Here is a 24531-nt window from a genome sequence, read left to right as displayed (position 1 = left end):
TTATTATTGGAAAAAATTATATTTTGGAAGAACTCACTACAGAAGGTGACAGAATTCCAAAAATCAAATTACATGAAAATATACATCGCAATTTTCTTTGTACATTAGGTGAGGAAAACTCTGAAGTAGAAGGCAAAGAATATGAAGGGCCACAGAAGAGAGAAAAGGAGGGAAACTATTTTTGATACCAAACCCAGCAGTTAGTCATTTGAAAAGCCTACAGATGTGCATGCTTGAACTCAACCTTGAGGAAAAACAAGCCTCCCCCCATACACCCTGCCCCACAAACAGGCAATGAAAAAAAGGCAAAAAAAACAAATCACCCATAAAAAGCAGCTCATTCCTATCTTGGACTAACTTAGTCAACTGAACTTCCAAATGAAAGCGCTCAAGAGCCTTGGAAGTTAAAAACCAGCAGGCTGCTCAAGGGTGCTCCATGGCCAGGTTTATTGCTATACCCAATTCAAGAAGAATGTGCAATTGGGTTTAAAAAAGGGGTGGGAAGAAAAAAAAGCCAGCACCTTTGAAACTGCAAAGGTTATCATAAAAGAAGACACAAGTAATTAATAGCAAATCCTTTCAGGGTTTAATTAGGAAAATTTTAAGTTCCAATGAGGGAAATAAAAGGGAGCACACTTCCAAAACCAACATACTAAATTTTAATAAGCAAAATATTTTAATTAAGCCTCAGTGGGTCAAAGGAAAATTAAAGTGGGAAAAACAAACAAAACAAGTTGATCCTAATTGGTTTTACTTTGACATGCTTCACAAGTTGGTGTTTGTGTGGTGGGTTTTTTTTTTTCCTTCCTTTTTTTTGTTTAAACTGATAGGAAACAAGGAATAGGGAGAGAAAAACCTGCTAAAATCTTTAGAATTTACACGATTCTATTCCTAACTACAGACAGCATTATTTGGTACAATGTGTATTTGTGGATGTACATGAACAGTATATATATTATCCGGATCATGTTGTGCTATGTACACATCTTTACAATTCTTCCTGAAGGTTAAAGCAGTTCATTAGATTTCAAAATGCGTAATCATCTTGTGTTGGCACTTGTTAGGCTCTTGTCAGCATTGATAACTGGCATGTTTTATTGCAGCCCAGTTCCAGCCAGTGTTTGCCAACTTGTAACAACAGAAGTCCAGCAATAGGTGGGTAGAGTGCAGGAAAAAAACAGTGCCATGTTTCTCATTTGGAGACCTACAAAGAAATTACAGTCATTAAAATAATCCCCCTCATCATCCTCAGTTATTTTAAAGATAGTATTTCAAGCTCAAGGAAGATCATAATTACTTGTTCAAGAGCTTTACATACCTCTAAAGAGAAGATGCATAAAATCATCACCTGAGAAAGACTAGTTCAGCACAGTGTGTATCCAGCTCAACTATCAGACTTTGAGGCTCCTGTTACTCGTGTTGCTTGTCAAGCACAGTGTGTAAGTGTTTGATTGTTCACACATACAGCTAAACACTCATAGATTTGTCATTGAAAAGTCCACACATTTCTTACTGTGAATGATGGGTGCTGCTTCAACAGGGAAGTGCGGTACAAAATGACATCGTAGGGCTTCACTACACAATAACACCACAGCTACCGACTCAGACTCTGCTTGTTTGAAACCAGTTATGTGACCCCTTCTCATCCAATTCACTGCCCGTCACTCACTTAGGAAGAGTCACCAGGACTTGGAAAAGCAACACAGCCAATTATTTAGATATTTGTCATGAGCATTGTTTCACTATGGCCAAGTTTAACATGGCAACAGAGCTGAGGTTAATTAAGGATACTCTGGAGCATTACTCACAGTTACTCCCTTTCTTTAAGACAGAAAAAGATTGTCAGCTGCATTAACAATTCTCACACTCTAGTTACAGGCAGTTGTACAAGACATGTAGTTCCTTTGCTCAGTCGTTTGATCAGTATTAAGCATTTTCATGCTTCTCTATACTGGAGAAAGTTCCTTTCAATCAAAGCATTTCTGCAGAGAAGAGATACTGTGGTACTAGTTGGTCACAGATGGAGCCTTCCCCAACCCCCACAATTCTTACAGAAGTATCTCCTGTACAACCTTGGTGAAGAAAAACCAACAAGCAGGAGCATTTAGTAAGCTGTTCTGTTTTTTCAGATAGTACCACCTCTTTAAGCTACATACAGCACTGTATTTTTTCCCCTACAAGTTTTGTACACTGAAGCTAACTAGTAGTTTTGAGCTTCCAGAGAAGTTTATTTGCCAAGCTAACTATTAAGAAAGAGCAGCTTCAACATGAAGCTCTGCTTTGCAAAGCTAGAGTGGGCAATTACTGGCTAGTTGAGGAAGTTCTTCATACTAAAAAAAAAAAAAAAAAAAAAATCAATGCTTACACAGGAAATCCTTAATTCAAGTAACTGACTTGTCTTTAGAAGGATACTCACCCTGAAAAAAGTGAAGCTACTAGCTGCTGAATAAGTGTCACTCAAAAGCAGTTTCTTGGCTTTTTCTTACACAGCGGGCAACTTTTCTTTTAAACTCTCCATTTCTGTCTTCTCTCCATTCTTTCTGTAATGGAATAGACAGCTTTTAGATATCAGTCCTATAACAATGTACAAGTTCTAGGAAGACTCTTGGTGCTTCCAGACATTAGCCCCCTAGTCAACACCTAAATTTGCTTACAATCACTGAGCCAGTCACTGAAAGACTGCAATATTCAGGAATTCTAAAAGCTCACTCAGCCTGTTCCAGTGTCTGTCACCCTCACTGAGAAGTTTCTTCTCAAATTTAAATGGAACCTCTTGTGTTCCAGCTTGAACCCATTACCCCTTGTCCTATCATTGGTTGTCACCGAGAAGAGCCTGGCTCCATCCTCCTGACACTCACCCTTTAGATATCTGTAAACATTAATGAGGTCACCCCTCAGTCTCCTCTTCTCCAAGCTCAAGAGCCCCAGCTCCCTCAGCCTTTCCTCACACGGGAGATGCTCCACTCCCTTCAGCATCTTTGTTGCCCTGTGCTGGACTCTCTCCAGCAGTTCCCTGTCCTGCTGGAACTGAGGGGCCACAACTGGACACAATATTCCACGTGTGGTCTCCCCAGGGCAGAGGGGCAGGAGAACCTCTCTGACCTACTGACCACCCCCTCCTAACCCACCCCCAGTACCATTGGCCTTCCTGGCCACAAGGGCCCAGTGCTGGCTCATGGTCATCCTGCTGTCCACCAGGACCCCCAGGTCCCTTTCCCCTACACTGCTCTCTAATAGCTCATTCCTCAACTTATACTGGAACCTGGGGTTGTTCCTACCCAGATGCAAGACTCTACACTTGCCCTTGTTATATTTCAGCAATCTCTCCAAAACTCTTATTTTAGGTCATGAACTGTTCTATCTGCTTCTTACAATGTCTGTTGAGGCTCCTGTTCCTCACTTTTCTCCCACTCAAAGAGACAGTTCTCCAACACGCATAGTTCATTTTTCCAGGAAGCAGCTATATCCCCTGTTCCCATAACACTGTGACTTGCCTGTAACACCTTATTCTCTAGAGCCACTTAAAACTAGAAATTAATGAAAGCAGACAAAGTATCTTTTAGTAGCTGCTAAATAGTGTTGCTGCAGTAAACCTGAACTTTGTAAACCCAGTAGAAGACATCCTGATAGCAGCTTAGAATAAAGCACATGAGTTGCTGATTCTTTATTACCCTGACGAGTATGTTCTGGTTAATGTGAAGAGGACACGATCTACAATCCAGCAGGAGTTATTATATCACTTGCACAAACTAGAAGCAAAACGCCATTGCAGGCTTAGGTTTCAACACCAAAGACAGTTGGCAGCCCAAGAAAAAAAAAATCTTACCGCTGCATCAACATTAGCAGGAGAATCACCATTGGGATCTGCCAGCATAGAAATAACACTAATCATTATAGTTTCCACTGTGTGAATGGGAAGCCAGCGTTCCTCAGGTTTTTCATAGCCATATTTGTCTTCTCCAGGCTCATGAAGAATTGAAATGCAGACATCGCCATTCTTGTCAACTACAAAATAGAACAAGGCATATTTCAGTAATGAACAACATGCTGGCATTTCTTCAGGACAGTTATGGAACTGTTAATCTTCACTCCTGCTAGTCTGAAAACACGTTGGTGAAGACGCTTTACAAAAAAAGCAAAGTAATTAACTATTACAAAACTCGATCTGTAATAAATAGGGCTTTTGTCTGTTATTATTGCTGGACCTCTGACAGAGAGGGCACATGGGGAGGAAGAACTTAATTCTAACATCATGCTGCAACTTTCAAGACTATTTAGACAAGCTTCCACTAAAGCTTTTTCTGTTGAGTTCAGCAAACTAGAGAGTCAATTCTTTTTCCACAGCAACAGCATCACCTGGATATTACTGCAATATACTGGAATATGATTTAAGCTGCTGGAATTAAACCAGCCTGGCAAGTAATCTGGTATTTCCAGAGCTGAAACTCGCACAGCATCAAAATAATCTATCCCTTATGATGGCAGCACTGTGCTGGTCTCCTCCCAGCTTTCAACAGCTATGACTTCAATAATGACTTCAGAAACTGAGGAGCATTCCTCCTTCCCAGTAAAAACCTCCTTCCATTTTATTTTACCTTCCCATCCATGTCCAGCAGCCCATAAATAAGAGAAACATTAGGAGGAAACTTCTTGGATGGACTAAAAGATGCTGTTGTTTCCTTTCATGCTTTACTGGGCCTTCTATATTGACTGCCAAGTCAGTAATACCAAGATGAAATATTTGAAGGTACAACAAAAGGCAGCTATAGAAGTCAAGTTTCTCCTCAGATGAGAATTTCACACTTAAGGGGAAAAAAAAATATCCCTGAACAGTTACCAAGAATTCAAGAAGCTGTTCTCAGTAGTTTCTGAAAATACTTTAGGAGTCTCAGAGCAACAATATTAAAAACCCTACCACGGTTATTACTTCTTTATGAAGATGGCAAAGTAAATGCAGAGATTCATATTTCTAACATGAACAGAAACACATCAATTTGTCTTCACCACACTTTAGCTCTTAATTGCTAAAAGAAATTGAAACTTGACATTTCTTACCATTTGGATGCCAGATTTCTGTGATGAATTTCATTTTTGGCGGCCTCAGTGGATAGTCTTTTGGAAAAGTAAGATGAGCCTTGAAAACACCACCTTCACTGGGGAATCAAAAATATCTTAGTAGAGTTTCTTGTAAGCTTAAGCTGAAGATTGGAACTCACTAGTATATCAAAAGCTCTAAGTTTACCCCTCATACAGCTTAACATCATGTTAGTAATTAGCAGTACCATCATTTCCATATGCAATGCAAAGAGTTTCTAAATTGAGAAGATCTTTTCACAAGATACTGGATCTTTTTTAGAATTTGGAGGATGTTCCAGAGGGGGAAAAAAAAAAACCAAAACACACACACAAATTATAAAACCCCCACAAACCTGCCAAGGAATTAACCATCTAGAATTACACCTTAACATTTCCCTTCCCAGTACATTTATCAACAGGAAAAAAAAAAAATACACTACCAAAAAACTCTCCTTCTCGAGTGCTGCCCAGCAGATACCTGTTTATTTTCCTCCTTTAGAGACCTCAGGCCTAATTTCTCACTATCGGTCTGTCGCAGTGAGCCTCAGAAAAGTTACAGAAAGCTTTATGGGTATGTCTACAGCATTACTTGGTAAAAAACCTTTTCAACACTAAGCTAAAGGGACCCAAGACATGCCAGTGAGGTGTTCTGCACCACAGTTACCCACTACACTGGAGAACAATAGTAAGAGAGATCCAGTTTTTATGTGGAGTCACACACCCATATTTAACGAAGGTCACTGTTTGTTTGGGTTTTTGGGGGGTTTCGGTTGGTTGGGTTTTTTTTAATAGCTTTCGATAGGTTTCAATACACAGGAATAGTCCCTTCTAAAAAATGTGAAGGTCTATATTAGATGTAAAGCCTCATAGATAGAATACTTCATTAACATAAGTACTATAACACTTGCTCCATTACTGTCATTTCTTCTAATTGTAGTTTAAACTGCAAAGGCAGAAATTACAAAAACCAGAATATAACCTCTAAAGAAGGTGGCACAAGATGTGCAGTCTGACAAGCTACTCCTCAGTAGCCACGTAGACAAAATATTCGTGTAGAAAAAGACAAAGCTGTTCAGTGCATTCTTTTCCCCTTTATTTGTAAAAGAGCAGGAGCCAGTATCCAGAGCCCACAGGCTACTGAGAAAATAATAAGTCTTACCACCACTAACCAAAGATGTGCAATTCTAGTAAGTGTCTGGAAAAAAAAAAGCAAACCAACACCCCAAACCCAAAAAGCATGAGATCTAAGTGACTTGGCTCTTAAAATAAAGCAGCTGAGGGGATCTGAACCCACAGCACCCATTTTCCACAAGTTTTAGAAAAGGCAGGCAGTTTCCAAAGAATCCTGGATCCTGGGAAGCGCAGGAGTTGCAGAAACACTGGCTATTTTAACATCCATGGCACTCAAGACATAGGAGAGTTGGATTACATTTGTTGATAGCCCCAAACCAGTTAAGTCCTTTCTTGCAAAGTGAAAAAAAGTCTTTCTTTCCCTTCTTAAAGCAGCACATCCTAAAGCTACTGGGTTATATGACATACCTGGTTGCTCCTCATCAACTACATATAAATAGAGCTCTTTAATGGGATACACTTTAGAAACCGTTAATGAAATACAGCTGTCAATTAAGGGAGACCAGTGCCATTTTTAGCAATATTCCTTCTAAAGGGGTCCCTGTCAGTAGAGTCACACACAGAGTCTTTTTAGGTAAACTCAGAATAAAGTGGGATCAGGAATGAGAATGAAGTTTGAAAGTTCTGAAACACCTGGTGAAGTATTATCTTCTACTGTCATCATAAAATAGACCAGGGAGGAAGAATTCAGTAAAATGCTACCTTGAAAAACAGCAACTAAGAACCAGAACAGAAGAAAGCTGCTTATCTAAAAAGCCTCAGAACAAGCTCAGCACCTTACTGAAGCTGGGAAAAATGCTATTGCCATTTAATTAGAAGCAGTATTTTGTTACTGACAGTACTTATAAAACAGCCATGAGAATATAATGGAGCCACTACAAGGCTGTTCAGAGGTCAACAGAAGTTGGAGAATTCATCGCATGCAAGAGCTGAGAATCACAACTGTAGTAAGCTTAAGAGGAAGCAAAGCCATTAGATTTCTGTGCTTAAATACTTATTCAGAAGGCTGCAGACAGAGGCATACAACAACTTCGTGTTGGAACTAAAATTGACCTCAAGTAAATGTCACAAGGCTTTTTGTATCAGTGATTTACTACTGGAACAGCTTAATGAGGGAGAACAGAGTTCATCTTCAAGAGCTACACTTTAAACTGACCTCTTCTGGGTACAGAACCTTTTCTCAGGAGCTAGAGTAGGTGATCATATATAACCTCTATGAGGAAGAAAAATGGTTCTCTCAATTAGCCAGTGTTTATTTATTTATTTTGTATTTTTTTAAACCACACCACACACCCCCCAACCCAAGCACCCTGCATGCACTAGAGCACTTCAGGTGTACCACAGTGAAAAAACACAGCCAACTTACAGTCCAGGAAAATAAGTTACTGTATGAACTGCATAGTTTTGTGTTAGAATGTCAATCAAAGAACCCAGTCCTTAGGATAAAGATACAAGCTTTTTGCAGCCCACTGTGGAAGGTTTGCCAACAATTCAAGTCCTAGTGTGTACATCAGGTCACACTAGTAAGTTCTCTCATCTCACACTGACAGTATTTAAGGCTAATTCTATGGTCTGCTGCAGCTTACTCAACTACATCCCTCTTGAATACTTTCCTACAATCCCCAACATGAAGTTGTAATGGTTTAAAATGGTACTATCAACTAAACTAGAGCCTCACAGGAATAACAGAAATAGTGGATTATACCTGCCTTGCTTAAATACATAAGAAAACAGACGCTGGCTCTAAGTAAAGCCTACTCTTATTTCTACACCAGTACAAAGGGATCAGTGTTGCATTTTCCCAGAGGAGCAAAGCAGCTTAGAATTTCTATATAGCAAATGCAGCTATTTACAGGTATTTTACTAGCAACAGAACAGCATTACCTAACTTAGTATGAAGATTTAAGTTCTACTCGCTTAGACCAAACTAGAACTAGTAAATCCGAGTTCACTTAAGTTTCTGTATAAGCATCAGTACTTACTATAGTGTATCTGGAGGACCAATAATAAGGACTTCCCATCGATAAAGATCATTGTCATCTATTAAGCCCGCTGAAAAGCCTTCCACTGGATTTTTGTTGAGCTCTGTGTAGGAAAAAGAATTTAAGAGTGACTTTAGGTGTCTGATACGCATTTGCCGTTTTTGCTCATGCCTCTATACATGACCAAAAAAACCCATGACTTTCAGTGATTTGGTGCCTACTGATGGACTTACAGCCTGGCTGAAATACCCTCAGCTCCCTACCACACACAGACCCATCATTTGACATTTAAAACTATCTAAACACATCATGAGCTAGAGATAATGATTTACTACATTCTGAACTACTAGAAGAGAACATAGAAGATAAGCTGTTATACTGTTTCAGTTTGGGGGCTTTTGTTTCACAGTTTTATCCACATACTCACAATACAGGATTCTATGTTTAGATAGAAGGCTTATCTGGAAACAGCTATGCAAAGTCAGACCTAGATGGAGTTCCTGTTTTCAGTCTGCTCCAGGAAAAAAACCATAAGATTTGGAAATAAACATCTCAAATGAGTTCTGCCTAAAATTCAACTTGGGGTGTGGGGGAGAGAAAGTCTCTTAACCAATAGCTTCAGGCCAAAAACTAATTTAAATGCTCTACTGATGCCAAATTGAAAATCTTGATCCACATTCCCAACTGTACACACGAAGTCCTGGGGGATCTTGGGTATTTTGGATAGGGGAAGGGGGTAAAAAGTTATTTCTTCAACTGGTCAGTAATTTCCAGATTAAAATAGCAATTTTATTATTTTGTTTTACAATTACTGCTGCACTTATTTTAAACCCTGCCAACATTATTCAGCCCTCATTATTATATTCCACACTACAGTCAGTTCACCTATTCCCTCTTTGTAAACCAAATAGCTGGATTTTGTGCTGATTTCTGGGCAGACTTCAGTTGGGAGATGCTTACAATATCTGTGGGTACATGCAGAAGAACTTCAAGTGAGAACCTCACACCTTCACAGAGAAAAGGCTACACCATTAACTCCAAAGTGATTTGCCCATAAGCTTGCCGTCAGTGTTTGCCAGTTTAGAACTTAACTATTTAAAGCATGGCTAAAAAAAATGCAATAATCATCAATTCAAGCCCTACACAGAAGAGTCAAAGACAACACAGGGAAAGAAAAGCGCTCGGCTCACATGAAGGACCCAGGTCCTGAAGAGGTAGACAGCAGGAATATCTGCTGTGGCCATTGGCAATTCAGAATCAAATTTATCCACAAAGATGACTCAATGCTAAAATGCCAAGAAATGTATTGGAAGGGCTTTTCTTAGAAGCTGCTCAGCAGGAGTTCAGTCAACAGATGAGATCAACCATTCACTCTCCAAGTTGCAGGACAAAGACTTAAGTATTGAACGAAATCGTGTTCTCTCAAGACAATGCCTGAAACAAAAGGTAATAGCACAGGCTATTTAACCACGATACAAACTTCAAAACCAAAAACTATAGCATGGCCACATCTCCACTAAGCAAACCAGTTCTCACCCTCTGGCATCTATGAAACTGTGCAAACAGATGCATGAGCTTGAGTAACAGTTCTATTTAATTTTAGGTGAAATGGACAGAGAGTCCAGGTGTCTCACATGGAGCGAGGACTCCACCAGTCCCTTACTCCCTCCCTACTACAGACATTCCTCCAGCATTACCTATTAAAAGTTCCACCACAGGAGCAGTTGAATATAACCTGCTTTCTCATGCAGGGTTTTATTTTTTAAAATTGTCTATTGCTTGTGCAAAAAAGCCACATCTGTTCAGGACACTTAGGTCACCCTTTTAGATATTACATTAGTATTGTAATACAGAATATCCAGTATAACAACTACACAAGAGAAAGAGTACAAATATTGGATTTGAAAAGCTCACCTTAAGACTTTAAAACCTGAAGTTAAGCCTCCATAACACAAGCTCCCTCCTTTCTGCATTTCCAGAGGGAGAAAATCCTTTATGCCAAGTTCCGTGTAAACTGCTATAACTTAAGCTGCTCACATTTAGCTTCCCTGTTGTTTGCTAGTTATCACTTACCAGTGATAAGACTGTAAACAAGCCTGCCAAAAGTTAAGACTGGAAAATTCAACATGCTTCTCTCCATCTAAATATGCCACACTATTTTTCAATCCAACATGCACATTTTCTGCTCTGTTTCTTGATTCGTGCTATTTCCATATTTTTGTACATCTGTCTCAGCCTCCAAATAACTTTTTTATCCTTAGGTTCTCAAACATTTTTCACGTACTTGTTCCCAACGAAAGCCAGTTCTTACACTCTGACTCATACCCAAGACCTTGAAGCGCTATATTGCAAGAGATCTTGTGAGAAGGAATAAAATTGCAGGATGCCAACTCTTGTAATGCAGAAAATCTGTAAATTGTACAAAAGGGACAGCTGTTGACAAAAAATTTCAGTTACAGCAGTTACTGAAGTTTCCCTAGTGGATGTTGCCTATAAAACGAATTATGATGTTTCTTCTTTTACAGGAGGTGGCACTGGTCTCTGCTTGTAAAAGGGTCTCATTTTCCTTCCACAGCAGCAATACTGAAGCATAGTTCAAAGAGCTACTGCTTGCACAAATACTTTAACTTAAGGTAGAACAACAGATATAAGCTCATGCACCTTCTCCACTAGAGGTATGTAGAACTACCATAGGCAAGTTAAAATGAGCTTTCCCATCCAGATTATTTATGCTAAACTGAACATCAACTAAAGGCTAGTTGGCAGACAAAAAAGGAAATCTCAGGAACGCGATGCACTGGGACATGAAAAACATCATCCTTGGCTGCTTTACCATGGATAGCTAAGAGCTGCTACTCGTTAAAACTTGCAAACACTGAAGTCTGAGCTTTGTTTCATTTTGGTTTTCCCCTGGATATAGCCAATGCTGCATATCAGAACAGCTCACTAGTAGTACCACCTATCTCATATTGAGTTGAGAGTCACACAGTGGTGAAATCCATGCACCAAAATCCCAAACAGAGATGCCACCACAGCAAGGAAGGTGCAGAACACTCCGCTCAGTCGCCAGAGTCAGCTGCCAGGCAGAGGGGCTGCTGGTGACACTGACACTGCACTTGAGAAAACCAGACACCTGTTCCCTGCGGCTGGCATTCCTCACCAGCTACAGCACTTAACTACTTGCAGCCCAAACAGAGTTTTCCTAGACAAACACAGGGATGCGGAGTATCAGAAAGCAAGGAGTTCCATCCCCTCTTCCAGCCAGGGAGAGAGAACGGGCCCTCCATGCAGGTTGTCTATGAAGCCCTGCTGAAGAGCCAGCCTACAAATCCTGGAAAAGCACACAAGTCAAACACCTACAAAGAATTGAATCCCTTCACATTATTTTTTCAACACTTAGTTTTGCTTCAACATTTCTTGTTTAGATAAAGGTATGCTGTATTTTTTAAATGTAAATGAGTATATTAACACACTTCCACCCGGCCCATGCCTAAATAAGTGCAACTTACTTGCTACTACTATATATTACACTCTATGGTTTAGCATTTCTGCCAATATTCTCTGCATTCCTGATAGTTTAATAAGAAATTTTTCTTGCCAGAGGAAGGAAAAAAAAAAATCTTACATTAAGTATGGAAGCAGTTTCAGGTAGAGCCTTTGCGGCTCAAGCAGCAGCTGACAGCCAAAGCAGCACAAGCCTGGACAGCTGCCAGGCAGCAACATACTGGGAACAGAATCCTGTGGCTGCTTATAAATTAGACATGCAGTTCCTTTAATCCCAGTCCTGAACCAGTACCTGATTTGGAAAGTGAGGAAGACTAAAGGCCCATAATCCAACAGAGTTGTTGAAGTCCAGCACAGACTTCAACATCCAATGCCTACCCTCCCACACGATCAGCCAGTACAACACAGTGCTTTTTTAGTGGTTTAGCTCTTACTGAAGCAGAACTGAGTTACCATTCCCTTAAACTTGAGCCAAACTACCATAAACTGTGCTTCCAGTTTCAGCGTCTAGTTTACACCAAGCTACTGATGTTCCCACACTCACTAAAACTGCCTTTATAGAAGCCAAAACACATTCACCAATCCAAAAGCAAAACAGCGTCAACAAAAATGACTAAGCAGAAAGAGCCCCATGGCTGCATGGAGCAGCTATGTACGGCATCTCAACTTTTCAGCTTGACGTTTCACCAGGCAGCCACTGCATACGAACACTTCAGAGGAAGCTGTGTTACTGTACAGAGCTTTCAAAAACGTAAGCTTGTACAGGATTTGTAATAGCAGGCTCTTCAGTAAGTTAGACAGTGGTTGAGTTTTGCGTAGGCAGTGGATTAAGTTGAGCATAAAAACAGAGGCAGGACAGCCCAAGTCCCAGCTAAGGCTTCTGGAGCACTCATCCAGCTGACTTAACACAGCTCCCACAACAAGCAGGCCATATGAGAGCTTTAGATTAGGCTTGTTTTTTCTTGGTTGCTTTTTGTGAGTCTCAGCACTAGTCCAGGAGCTTTTACCAACTGTACAGACTGAAAATCTTCATTCTAGGCTCTTCTCTGTACTCCAAGCTCAGACTTCCATACAGTTATATTACTTAACTGAGGTCAGTTATGATTTCCAAGACTTACCTTTCTGCCTGCATAGCCAGCTGTAAGTCTCTGGTTCTAGAAGATTAGGGGTGAGATAAAGTAACTTGATCCCTTGCAAAGATGTGTTCCCAGAGCTCTCCATATTATCTGCTTTCATCATGTTCTGTCTTGCTCTATGAGCTCATCCAAAAAGGTCAGACAAAACATAGCACGAGATACACTATGGTAGCCTCATCAGCAGTGACAAATAAAATGGCAATTAAGACAACAGTTTTAGTCTCAGAAGGACACTGTAATTATTTTGGAGTGAGACTGAAGCAGTAAAGACAAACCTGTCTTAAGGAGAGACCTTTACCAACCAGTTCAGCAGCAGCTCTAGATTTGACTCTTAACTTTAGCCTGGCAACTAATTTCCAGTGCTCCACACGTCACTCCCTGTTGATAAGGGCAGCATTACACACTCTAACAAATCTAATTCTCTGCTCAGGTCAGAGAACTTGTAGGGAGGGTTGTCTAGTTAGCATTAACAGGCAAGTTGCCCACAGAAATCATCTCTGTGCAGTGCTGCATCAACATGCTTCACTTGCCATCTGCTCAGCTATACCTGTAGAGCCTTCCAAGGACTTGCGCAGTGAAGCAGGTTTGGGAAGGACGGATGACAAGGTTGGGGGTTTCTTGCTTTTTGTTTTTACTCCCAAATAACCTTTCTAGCCAGAGTCACAGTTCAGCTCTGCAAACAAGAGGACAGCAGCACTACCCTGAAGTGAGGAGGCAGAAACTCCTGTAACTGCCACTGTGGGGTTGTGGATTAAGGTTATAGTGCCAGAGAAACCCAACTAGACAGAGACTGGAATTCTTTTCCTAGAAAGGTGTCACATTATTCCAGACATAAGCTAAGAATCAAGTTTCTTTGTTGTGTACGTTCTGCAGCTCCACATTTGCATGAGCTGTGGCATACCTGAAGACAATTAAAAGTTCCCATTAAGAGTCATTTTTCAACTAATTAACACCCTAACCAGTACCAAAAGCCTACAAGCTTCTGTCTTGATTCTTAAGGAGTTACCCATAGTCCCTTAAGTCCATTGAGGTGGCCACTGACAGATACTGTCAATGCTCCTTTAGACATGGATCTCAAAGGTCACAAAGCCAGCTCTCTCACACAGTCTCAATTAGACCACAGATATCCAGCCACTGATTTGACCTGGCAACTCTGTTTACTCAGCCCATGACCATTTTACCAAGGAGTCATAAAGGCAGGCGAGAATAGGGATGACCTATTTTGACACATTTTCTTTCTGTAGCACTCTTTATACATAGAAGCCTTCTGTGGACACACACTCAAAGTAGTCCCTTCCAAACACCCCACACCTACCACACCTCCCCCTGATGTGTCTGCCATTAAGCAAATGTCTGCAACTCAGTAACTGAGTGCAGTGCGCCTACTAAATCCACAAATCTTTTCTCTCAAGAAGAAGGTGGTGTTCAAATTACTGTCCTGTTCCAATCAGCTTCCACAGAACACTGGAAATACAAAACACACTGACGAAAACCTTTCAATTCCATAGTACTGTTTAAAGATTTGAAATAGTTATGCTTCCAGAATTAAGTTTATCAGAAGTAAGCTTAGAAGATATGTTCAAATTAATACCAATAATATATTCTGGAAGAAATCAAGATATACTCCTTCCTGTAGAACCCTCTTTGGCTAGGCTGCTTGAAGCATGCTGTGTATCCCATCACATCAGAATCTAGCACAGTTGCATCAGCCAGGTTAAAGTGGAGGTTCAAGAAATCTGTTGAAAAAAAATTCCTATTAAGGTCTGAATGTTAGGGGAAAATGGTATAAGGGAGGGAAAAAGGATAGTCGGAAGGATTGGAAGAACCCCTGTTCTGAAGTCCACACCTGAAGGAATCAACTATCTCCACAGCAGATGCACAGTGGTTTGCCCACAAGGACTCAACTGCCACACAGGGCAGCTTCATCTGTCACAGTGTAACAAACGCCACCTTCATTGTGTCCTCAGTGTCCAGAGCTTTTTTCCACTCTTAACCATCAGGCAAGTAGGAGATGGGTACAGGCATCTGCCTGTATTTGAGACTGGCACCCTCAGCAGTGTTCAATAGAGATCTTATCAGATAAGTAGCTCCTGAGACTCCACGATTATCTCATCCCAAAGGAAATGTCAAAAACAGGTCAGATGAATCACACTTCACCTGTGAGCTTCAGATGCCTACTGCATACAACTGCTGGAATTTGGCAAGACAAGTGTCATCCTAGGTGCCAGCTGTATTAATGTAGTTGAGTTTAGCATGGACAGCAGGAAAAATTAACTAACATCTTAAGAGCTGTTTGCAAATTTCCACACTAAAACAACAACAACAAAAATCTTCTGAGCAGTCACATACACCTCAGTCATGAAACAGCACTGCTGAACATAGCTAAGAGCTCTAGGATGCCTGTGGTTTACACAGGAATAGAACACGATTCTAAGAAATCCATTAGAAAGTCCATATCACCAGACTGTGCCACAAGGGGATGTTAACACATGAGGAGTTCATCAGAACCTCTCATCATGTACACAAGCTGTTGTGCAAGCCAAGGACACTTCTCCAGCTTGTTTACTCTCTTGTTTATAATATGAATAAGAAGTTTGCATGTCCTAATTCGTGCTACATTGTTATTAAGAATTGGTTTAAGTCATTTCTAAGTGACTCCTGACAGCACCATCTTCTAGATCAGCACCAAGCACAAGCCAACTAAAGAACCCAGCCAGCTTGCCACACCAGGTATTGTGATGACTGCATGGAATTAGGTTTCCCTTAACTAACAGACTGTATGTGAAAGCCTTTACAATAGGTTTCTATTAAAAAGTCTTTACTATTATTCTAAACCTACACAAGCACTGCTAATTCATGCCCAGGAGAGCAGTTACTTTTCTGAAATCCTATTTCATTTAGATTGCTATACTTAGTGTTCCTACAAGGACTGAATATCTGATCTCTGCTCCCAGCTGATATGCCTTGGACCTGAGAGTAGGAAGAAGCAAATATTAACATTTACTCTTGCAGGGTGGCCTAAGTGAAAGATCTTGCCAAGACCAGTCTTGTGACAGATATCCACACACCACTGAAAACAGAGGCACAGAGCAGGTGCAACACGGTGATAGCACAGGCCTGCATGGGAAGTGTTACCCAGATTCTGTTCCCATAGGCTGGGACAAAAAGCAGACAGTGGGAGTTTCAAGAGTCACATACCCCCGCCTGCTCCTCCTTCTCCAGGTACCTAACTTCACACTCTCCCTTTAGGATCTGGTTAGTTTATACCTGCAGAACAGCAGTCACTTTTCAATTCCGTTCCACTTCATTAAAATCCATTCTTTAAGCTAGAAGCAACATAGTGGGTTATTTCGCGATTATATATATACATATATTTTTAATGCTTCCACCCTTATCTACACCAATACTTGAAGCTTACTTCTGCAGAATACCCCCCATACTTAAAGACCTTCACAAACCCCAGCCTTAGAGGTGGGGAACAAGAACATCTAGATCAAAACACAGGCTGCATTGAACACATTAGAGGAAGATGAATTTAGCAGAATGTCTATTTGAGGGAAACAAGTTTTTACCTACAGAGTTCACCTGCTTTCAAACTATTTAGAACAGGGCTTTGGGGGAAGAACCCCCCCCTACCCCAGACACACAACTTGTACCAACTAATCCTGTCTTAGTTGAATATGTACATACTGTTCCAAGTCTTTCTTGCAGTAAAAAAAAAAAAAAAAAAAAAAAAAAACCAAACAAAAAAAAAACAAAAAAAAAAAAAAAAACAAAAAAACAAAAAACACCAAAACAAAACAGAAGAGTCAAGACAGAATCAGTTCTAACTAAAACATGTGGTTCTATTTGAAGACTATTAACTCTACTTGATTTAACCCAGATCAGTTTTCTTAAACCAAAAAGACATTTATAGCAAATCAACAAATTCTTAGTTTATGATTCTGCACAGACAGTTCTTAAGTATTAAAGTTGGAATCACTATCAACCACACAAGGCAAGACATTTGCAGCGAGATTTGGGTAATTTAACACCTCCAAATCAAGATCTTATCAATGAAGCATGAATTCTTCTAAGGCAAGTATTTTCTCAATAGGTATTAATTTTGTTCCTTATTTCACGGGATCTCCAGCAGCATTCTCCCATTCCACCAATCTCTAACAGAATGAAATAATTTTCCTGCCAGATCCAGATAGGTCCATATTTTGGCAGAGCTTACAATGCCTTGTTTGGGGGGAAGCAAAGAGAGAAAGAATTCATTTACAGTACACTTGGTTCTTCCCCTGACAGATGAGTAACCTGACCTCCCCAGAGCCCACTGCCGGGACGGTAGGTGCCCTGTCACAGGGTGAGCTTGTGAAGCACATTCTTACTGCTTCACCCTCTCCAAGCAACTTGTTGAGTCACCAAGCCCCTCCATTCTGAGGTTTAGCGAAACCTCACTTCCCAAAACTGCCAGCATCCCTGAAATTCTACTTGTGACTGCTGTTATGAATACTCTTTCTTTGAAGAGGCAGAGTTCAGCGTATTTCTGCAAGAGGAACATTTGCAAAACTAACACGCAGCTAGTAATGTTTGCCACGAGTCACATCCATTACATTATTTGCAGTGCAACAGAAATTCAGGTTGCTCGTACTGCTCACACGCTAGTCACTGTAACAAGGCATGTGTTTTAGCAATGATATTATCTATAAAGTCAGCATGAGCTTTGATGCTTCTGTCAACACATTCTCACAAGAAACAGGATTACTTTATCTGCTAAAATGGGGTCCCATGCTGCAGGAGTGTTAAGGTGAGTGGTACACATGCTGTATCTAAGCATCCAAAAAAAAAAAAAAAAAAAAAAAAACAGCAGAGCAAAAGACTGATGGTTATCTAAAAATATGAAAGCGTGCCTTCAAAAAACATGCAGGGGGGGGTGGCATTTTAAGTGATACTGAAGTGAAGTCTGACATGTGCAGGACCTTGGAGTCTTTAACTATTCAGGATAATACAGAATATTACTGGCCATACAAACAGACATCTCCAAGGAAATCAGAGTAGCATCAACTTAATGCTTCAGATCAGTGCCACTCAAATTATCTTGTAGCCAAACCTACTGTAAGCCAGTAAATAGCCAGTGCTTAACTGCAAACAAAGGCTTCTTATACCACCAGCCACCCATGAGAGATGCCATCTCAGCTTCAACCTATGCAGCGATCTTAATTCCATTATTCCCTCAGAATTCACTACTCAAATATTTTAAAAGTAAATCCTACATAATTGCCAGAAATTCAACTAGCTCAACATTACATTGTAAGATTTTTTTCCACACAGGGAAGTAAAAATTGTTGAACTGTCACATTAAGTATTTAATACAGTTTTCCACCTTGTTAATTTTTAATTAGACATGCTTGCTTTGAAATAGGAGCTGTATACACTTTAAACTGAAATAGTGCCCTGTTTCTCATGTTTAAGAAAAATATTAGCATGGATTTCTCTGTATGTTAAATTAGAGAACACTTACATGACAGCACAACTTTGGCCAGCATGGTTATTCCCCTGTTTTCAGGGATCCCTGTTTATGTTAAAGAGGACTCGCACTTCTGGTTCCACTGTGCGCTACCCATTTAACTGCACCCTCCCTACCTGATTTTGCTGGATGGACTAGACAAGTCTGCCTACTCTAACAAGTCTGTGTCAGCAAGGATTTGGCAGAAAGATGAAATAAAAACATTCAGATAAATGCCTCAGTCTGCAAAACCCTTGGGCTTGACAGCTCTGGAGACTGGAAGAGAAGCTTTTCACTCTCAACTGTCTCCTGCCTCTTTCTAAAGGGCAAAAAGTTTTGGGGGTGTACAGAGAACACAGTTTATCTTCCCCCCTCCTCCCCTGGGGGGTGAACCCTTGCTCATGTAGTCCTGTACCAGTCTACATACTTGCTAGTGACTTTTTTTTTTGAAGTTCAGAGGCACTTCATTCTTTTAGTTTTTCCTGCACCTGACCCATAAGAGAAAACAGACAGGTCATGGCTTCTATTTCACATTATTACCAATCCACAACAAAGTGCCTTTCTCCTTAAAAAAAATTGTGTAGAACAAATATGTTTCTTGAACTTTAAGATATTTGCAGAAGCTACTAGAGCTTGTAATTAAGTTGATTTGCAAATAAACAGTCTTTTAACTTAAAAGATATCCATAAAGGAGAACTGCCTTCAACTCGAGCTACTTAAGACTAGTGCTCCAACTGGCTCTGGTTGTCAGAGATCACCCCAAGCAGTTCCTTTAAACACTTAAAGTAAAACATAAACACCCAAAGTTCTGACTATCTTGATCTGAACTGCTCTTGTGCTCAAATCGAGGCAAGCGTACATCAATATAAAAGCAGCTACTCTACTAATTTCCTGGTGATATAACTCAATATTTCATTAGCAAAGGCACGCTGAAGCTACTTGGTATTGGGGGAAAACAAACACACTAACTTGAAGTTGTATTTTGCAACCACCACTGAATATTCCTTTTTTCAGAGCATTATGAACATCCAGAACATGCCACTTAAATTGACACATATATTGTATCTATTGTGCCATGGTCCTGGTTACCTACTCAAGTTACAAAACAAGACAGGTTGCTCCAGAAAAAATTGAAGTCTGTCTTCATACACTTATTAGAGCAACCTGGGATCACATTGTCAAGCTTTATTCTGTATTTCGGTAAGACCCTTGGTTTTAAGTCTCACTGACAACCAAGACTTCCCAGTTGACCTTCACTTAAACAAAGTCTTCAAGAATCAAAGCAACTCATTGAAGTGCTACATGCCATGGACACCTATCTTCCCCATAACGCCTTTATGAAGAACCAAAACATATGGGAGACAAAAAAAGAAAAACAACAGGTAGCCATTCTGAGAATTAATATTTTACTTTCCTTTCTCCTCCCGTCATTGTTTTTTTCCTTTTGGCATTGGAAAGAGCTATCCAGGGTCTCACCCACTAAAGAATTTCTATATTCCTCAACTGCTCCACCACTAAACACATTTCAGATTTCCCCTTCAACCTCCCTCCACTTCAGGATGTTTTGCTCCCAGTCTAACAGCTCAAACTTCAGATCTCTTGTGCTTGAATAATGCCAATTTGGCAAGTGAGTGATCTAGAGCAATTTAAACTAGATTAGATCACATAACTTTTATCCAATGCCTGTTCACTGTCCTCCAAAACCCAACCACTAGGTACAACCCAATGACTCACCACACTTGACATAACACAAAAGCTGCACATAGCAGAAGGACTGAACTATCAGCCCCACCACGAGAAAGAATAGCACAATGCTGGGTTTTGGGTTGAGGTACACCAAGCAATGTGAGTGTAAGCAAAGGGACACATTGGAGCAGCTGAGACTTGGAAGAAGATGACAGCAGGGAATCGGACATCATGCCATCAGGAAGCTCAGTCTCTGCATTTCGACTTCAAGTAGCCTGCCATCAGAAAAAGCCATGTCAGAGTCCAGTTTCAGCTCAGATGTTGCTTAGGTTATCACGTATGGAAGAAACTGTGCTCTTTCTCAGCTTAATAACTCCAGATAGGACTTCTGAAGAGTTCAAGACTCTTCTTCAGTACTCACCACACACTTAAGTATGCACACACAATCACTTTTAATATGGTATTTTTTTAATACATATAAAAACATACCAAAGGCACTAATATTACTTAAAACACAAAAACCCCACAATAGAGTTTCATGTTACTTGCAAATGGTTGCAGTACTCGAGTCAGCACAGTTGAATCAGTAGCAGTAATAGAGAAAACTGGAAAAGCATACCAGCTTTTACCATTACACATGAAGCCTGCAGAAAAGTGAGCAGAAATGTAAACAGAAATCAACCCCAAATCTAACAGTCTACAAATCTACTTAAATATCCAACCAGCCTGTGCTTACAGAAGGTCTTAAGATCTCACAAGACATGAAATAAAGCTACACAACAGAAGCTGACAGTTAATACTAATTATCAAGAGGCTTCAGCTAAATGTCAAACTTTCTTTCATGGAGTACAATTAGTCGGTTAAAAGAGAAATTCCAGACAGCCAAAGAACTATATTAGGTTACCAAATGGTCGTTTTTATCAAGTTAGAAAAGCAATTATTCTACACTATTGCTTCCCTAGAGGGATCATTTATAGGAATGAGAAGCTTAGCATCAAATCCAATATGGAGTTCCTATAGTAAGCCTATACGCAGTGTTATTAGCACATCCAAACATGCAGACACCTCACTGAATGTCGGTAACAACTTCAGTAGTCACCAGGCATTAAGAGGTGTGTGCTTATGTTCAGGAGTGCAGCTGCAGTATGTGTGAGATTTTTCTTTTTTAAAGGAGTAAAATAAAAAAACAAACAAAACACAAACCCTGTTCAAATAGTTAATCACATTTAAGTTTTTCAAACCTATCATCAACTAAAAACAGAAGACAGATGCAAGAAACACATCACATAGCTCGCTATACCTGGTTGGTTATGCAACTTCACCCCCGTATTGCTAACACTGTTCTTTCTCACCCTTAGACTTTCAGAGCCATTACTGAAGTCTCAGGCCAAAATCGCCCTCCAGGAATTCCTGTGCCACTCAGTGACCCCCGTCCCTTTGTACGGCTACTCAGCAAACTTCAGCCCGTGCTGTATTTGCCTGAATTTAGGTACACCTAGAGCACATTTCCTTATCTGGGTATGAAGCAATTTTTTTACGTAAGTGACGAAAAAGGCAATCAGATTCGCCCAAGGTGCCGGGCAGACCTGTGCGTTTTCTCGAGGTGATTACTTCATCCCGGCTGCAGAAACCCGGAGGGCAGAGGATCCGGGGGAGAGGGAGAATCATGTGCGAGCGGGGGAGCAGCGCCCGCCCGCTCCCCGCAGCACCCGGCTCGTTTCTCTTTAAATCTGGCAGCGAGCGACACATGGAGCTGCATTGTGCGCCCGCCGCCCCGCGCATGCGCGTCCCCGCCGGGCCGGGCCGCGCCAGGTCCCCTCGGCGGTGGCGGCCCAGGCAGGGCCCGCGCGCCCGGGGACAAAGGGAGGGGGTGGGGGAGCGGCAGCGGCTCACGCCGCGAAGCCCGGCGGCCGCCCCACTGCCCTCGGCGGCGGGCCCGGCGCTCCGGCCCTTCCTGTCCCCTCGCCCGGGCTCCAACTCCTCCTTCCCCGCACCCGTCCCGCCCTCCAGCCCCCGGCGGAGCCCCCTCGCCCCTCCCTGCGGGCTCCCTCCCGCAGCACGCGGCGGACATCCCCGCTCATCCTGCCCCCCCGGCCCGGATCCCGGGGCTGCCCGCTCCTCTCCTCCCGTCAGTGCCCACAGAGCCCCCGGCTCTTCTGACAACAAAGGGGGAAGCGGCCTCCCCCTCCCGATCCGCCCTCCCCGGCGCAGGGCACGGGAGGTGAGGGGGGAGCCGGGGAGGGGAGGCGGGACGGGGGCACCTCAGGTCCCCACAGGAAGGTGCGCGTAGCGGGGGCGATTCAGCCCGGGCCTGAAGGACCGTTTCCGGGGGGGGAACCCTCATTCCTCCGCTTCTTTTCGCTGCCTGACAAAAATCGCCTCATACCGCGGAGACTTCCCCACACACATCCCCCCACGCTGCGGGGAGAAAACCTCCGGCTCTCTTCTTCCCCCCGCTCCGGGGAGACAGGGCCGGGAGAGGGACGGCGGAGGCCGCCAGGCGCGGGGCGGGGGAACCGGCCGGCAGGGCCGTTACCAACCCCCACTTCCCTGACGGGACAGGGGCAGCGAAGGAAACGCTCCCCCCCCAACGCCATGAAGGGCCCTGCGCACCCCTCCCCTCGGCTCCCCTGGCAGCGATCGCCAAGCAGGCTCCCCCTCCCCCCCTCGGCCTAGTTCACTCAGCTCCCGGCTGGGCAGGAGAGCGGCGAGGGGGGGCCGTAATCTCCCCTTCCCCCTCACACACACCCCGCCGGCCGCCCGCCCCCTCCCCCGAACCGGCGTCCCTTCCCCCACCGCAGGCCCCGGCCCCTCAGAGCCCAGCCTCCGCTCCCCTCCCCGCCGCTCCCCCGCGGCGGATCGCCTCCCTCCCCCCGCCGGCCCCCAGCCCGGCTACCTGCTAGTTGTCTCCGCAGTAGCAAGGCGGACTGGAGCTCCGTCATTCTCTCCCTCTCTGCCCGGGGAGGGAGTCCCAGCGGCGGCGGGGACGGCGCGGCTCCTGGTGCTGCGAGCTCCCGAGGCGGCGGCGAGTGGCCCTCAGCCCGCCCGCACCGCGCCCCCCGGGGGTCTGGCTCCGCGCCGGCCGCCGCCACAGCACGCAGGGTCCCTGGCAGGGGCGCCCGGCCGTGGCTCCGTGCCGCCCTCCTCCTCCTCACCGCCGCCGCCACCTCCTCCTCCCCCCGCCCGCCAGGAATTTCACTGCACTCCGAGCCGCGGCGCGCAGGCGCACTCCGGCCCGACCGCCGGCTCCACCGCGCCGCCATCTTGAGAGGGGATGTGAGGCGGGAAGGGGGAGCGAGCCGGCTTTCGGCCGCCATCTTGAGAAGGTCGCTTTTTCTCTCCTCGGCGCCCGCTCCCCCTCCGCTTCTTTTTTAAAACATCAACCTGCAGGGAGAGACGTGGGGGAGCTATTGCTGAGGAGAATCTTCCTCAGGAGGGGAGTAGTGCGCTGTCCCTCCACAGCAGCTTTCCTGGCTGCCTCGGCGTGGCACCTCTAAGGGCAGAGGGGCGTCTCCTGATGGGACAGCTGGCTGTTCCCTGTGGGGGACACGTCTTCCCTCGGTTACCGCGCTGCTTAAGATTACTTTCACACAGTGCAGTAAGTAACAAAAGCTACCCGGGCACTTTAGCCCTGCTTGTCCTTAGACTGCTGTCATCTCCCCAACCCAGTAAAATACATGCGTTTTTGAAGAAGAGGAGCTAAAAGAAGTGGCTAAAAAGAGCAGGCTAAACCGAGTTATTATAGCAGCATCTGAATGAAAGTTGCTCATGCAGGGTTGCTGCAAAATGTAGATTTTTTTGTCTGTGGGTGTGATGGGATGTTTGTGTGCGGGGGGGCTCAGCTGTGGATGTGCCCAGGAAAGAAAATGAGATAGAAGAGGCACAAGTCAAACTCCTTGTTGTGCTTGTGAGGTAAAGGGCCCTCCTGTGTTACTTTACACCTGAAAGATGTAGGCCTGATGTTGGATATCCAGCAAAAAGCCTTCAGAAAAGGAGATTTTGGAAGATGACTGCAAGTCTGAGGACAGGCCCTGCTGAGAGAAAGAGGCAAAAATTAAGATCATTTATCCCAGAGAGCTAAGTAAGTGGCCAGGGAAGGGCTGACAAAAATATAAATTGTCTGTGTATTCATGTGTTGACTGTAAAAAATATGTCATAACCAGGTGTGTGAGGCTCTAAAATAAAAGGAATGGGCTGCTCTTCTCCTCTACCATAGGCTTTGGACGTCCTATGGATTCTCTGATTTTATATTTTAAATCTCAAGGAAATGCAGTTTCTGGCTAATTGGATGAACAATTATTACCAGCGACAGAAAGGAGGCAACTCCCTGCTCTATTGCAGTTACTACAAAGGAATTTATCCTGTATCTGTTTGCCAAAATGTTCAAATCCTTTAGAAAAAATATCTTTGCTTTTCCCCCCTACTACAAGGGTTTTAGTTTTTTTGTGAACACCAAACGTGGCTTGCAATGAAGAAAGAGAACTAGCCTATAAGAGAGAGGTTTTTACTTGGTAATGCTAAAGTA

General features: G+C 43.0%; 1 protein-coding gene across 3 annotated transcripts; it reads right to left on the bottom strand.

Annotated features, from left to right (window-relative positions):
* Positions 1-23199, bottom strand: UBE2G1 (ubiquitin conjugating enzyme E2 G1). 3 transcript variants are annotated; one of them, XM_082068720.1, is made up of 6 exons: positions 22903-23199; positions 8190-8292; positions 5056-5153; positions 3827-4005; positions 2417-2540; positions 1-1204 (listed from the first exon to the last, which is right to left on the bottom strand). In XM_082068720.1, exons 1-5 carry the CDS (start codon positions 22946-22948, stop codon positions 2454-2456), a joined length of 513 nt encoding a protein of 170 aa, XP_081924846.1. In that variant the 5' UTR covers positions 22949-23199; the 3' UTR covers positions 1-1204; positions 2417-2453. The 3 variants fall into 3 exon arrangements, with proteins under 3 accessions (XP_081924846.1, XP_081924845.1, XP_081924847.1); XM_082068719.1 differs by lacking the exon at positions 22903-23199 and adding an exon at positions 12812-12947; XM_082068721.1 differs by lacking the exon at positions 22903-23199 and having other exon boundaries at positions 5056-5148.
* Between the last annotated feature and the right edge of the window lie 1332 nt (positions 23200-24531).

This window comes from Streptopelia decaocto (assembly GCF_964273445.1).
Source record: "Streptopelia decaocto genome assembly, chromosome: 18".
In the NCBI taxonomy this organism is placed as follows: domain Eukaryota; kingdom Metazoa; phylum Chordata; class Aves; order Columbiformes; family Columbidae; genus Streptopelia; species Streptopelia decaocto.
The sequence above is the reverse complement of the archived record's forward strand: the minus strand, read 5'-3'. Positions and strand labels throughout refer to the sequence as shown.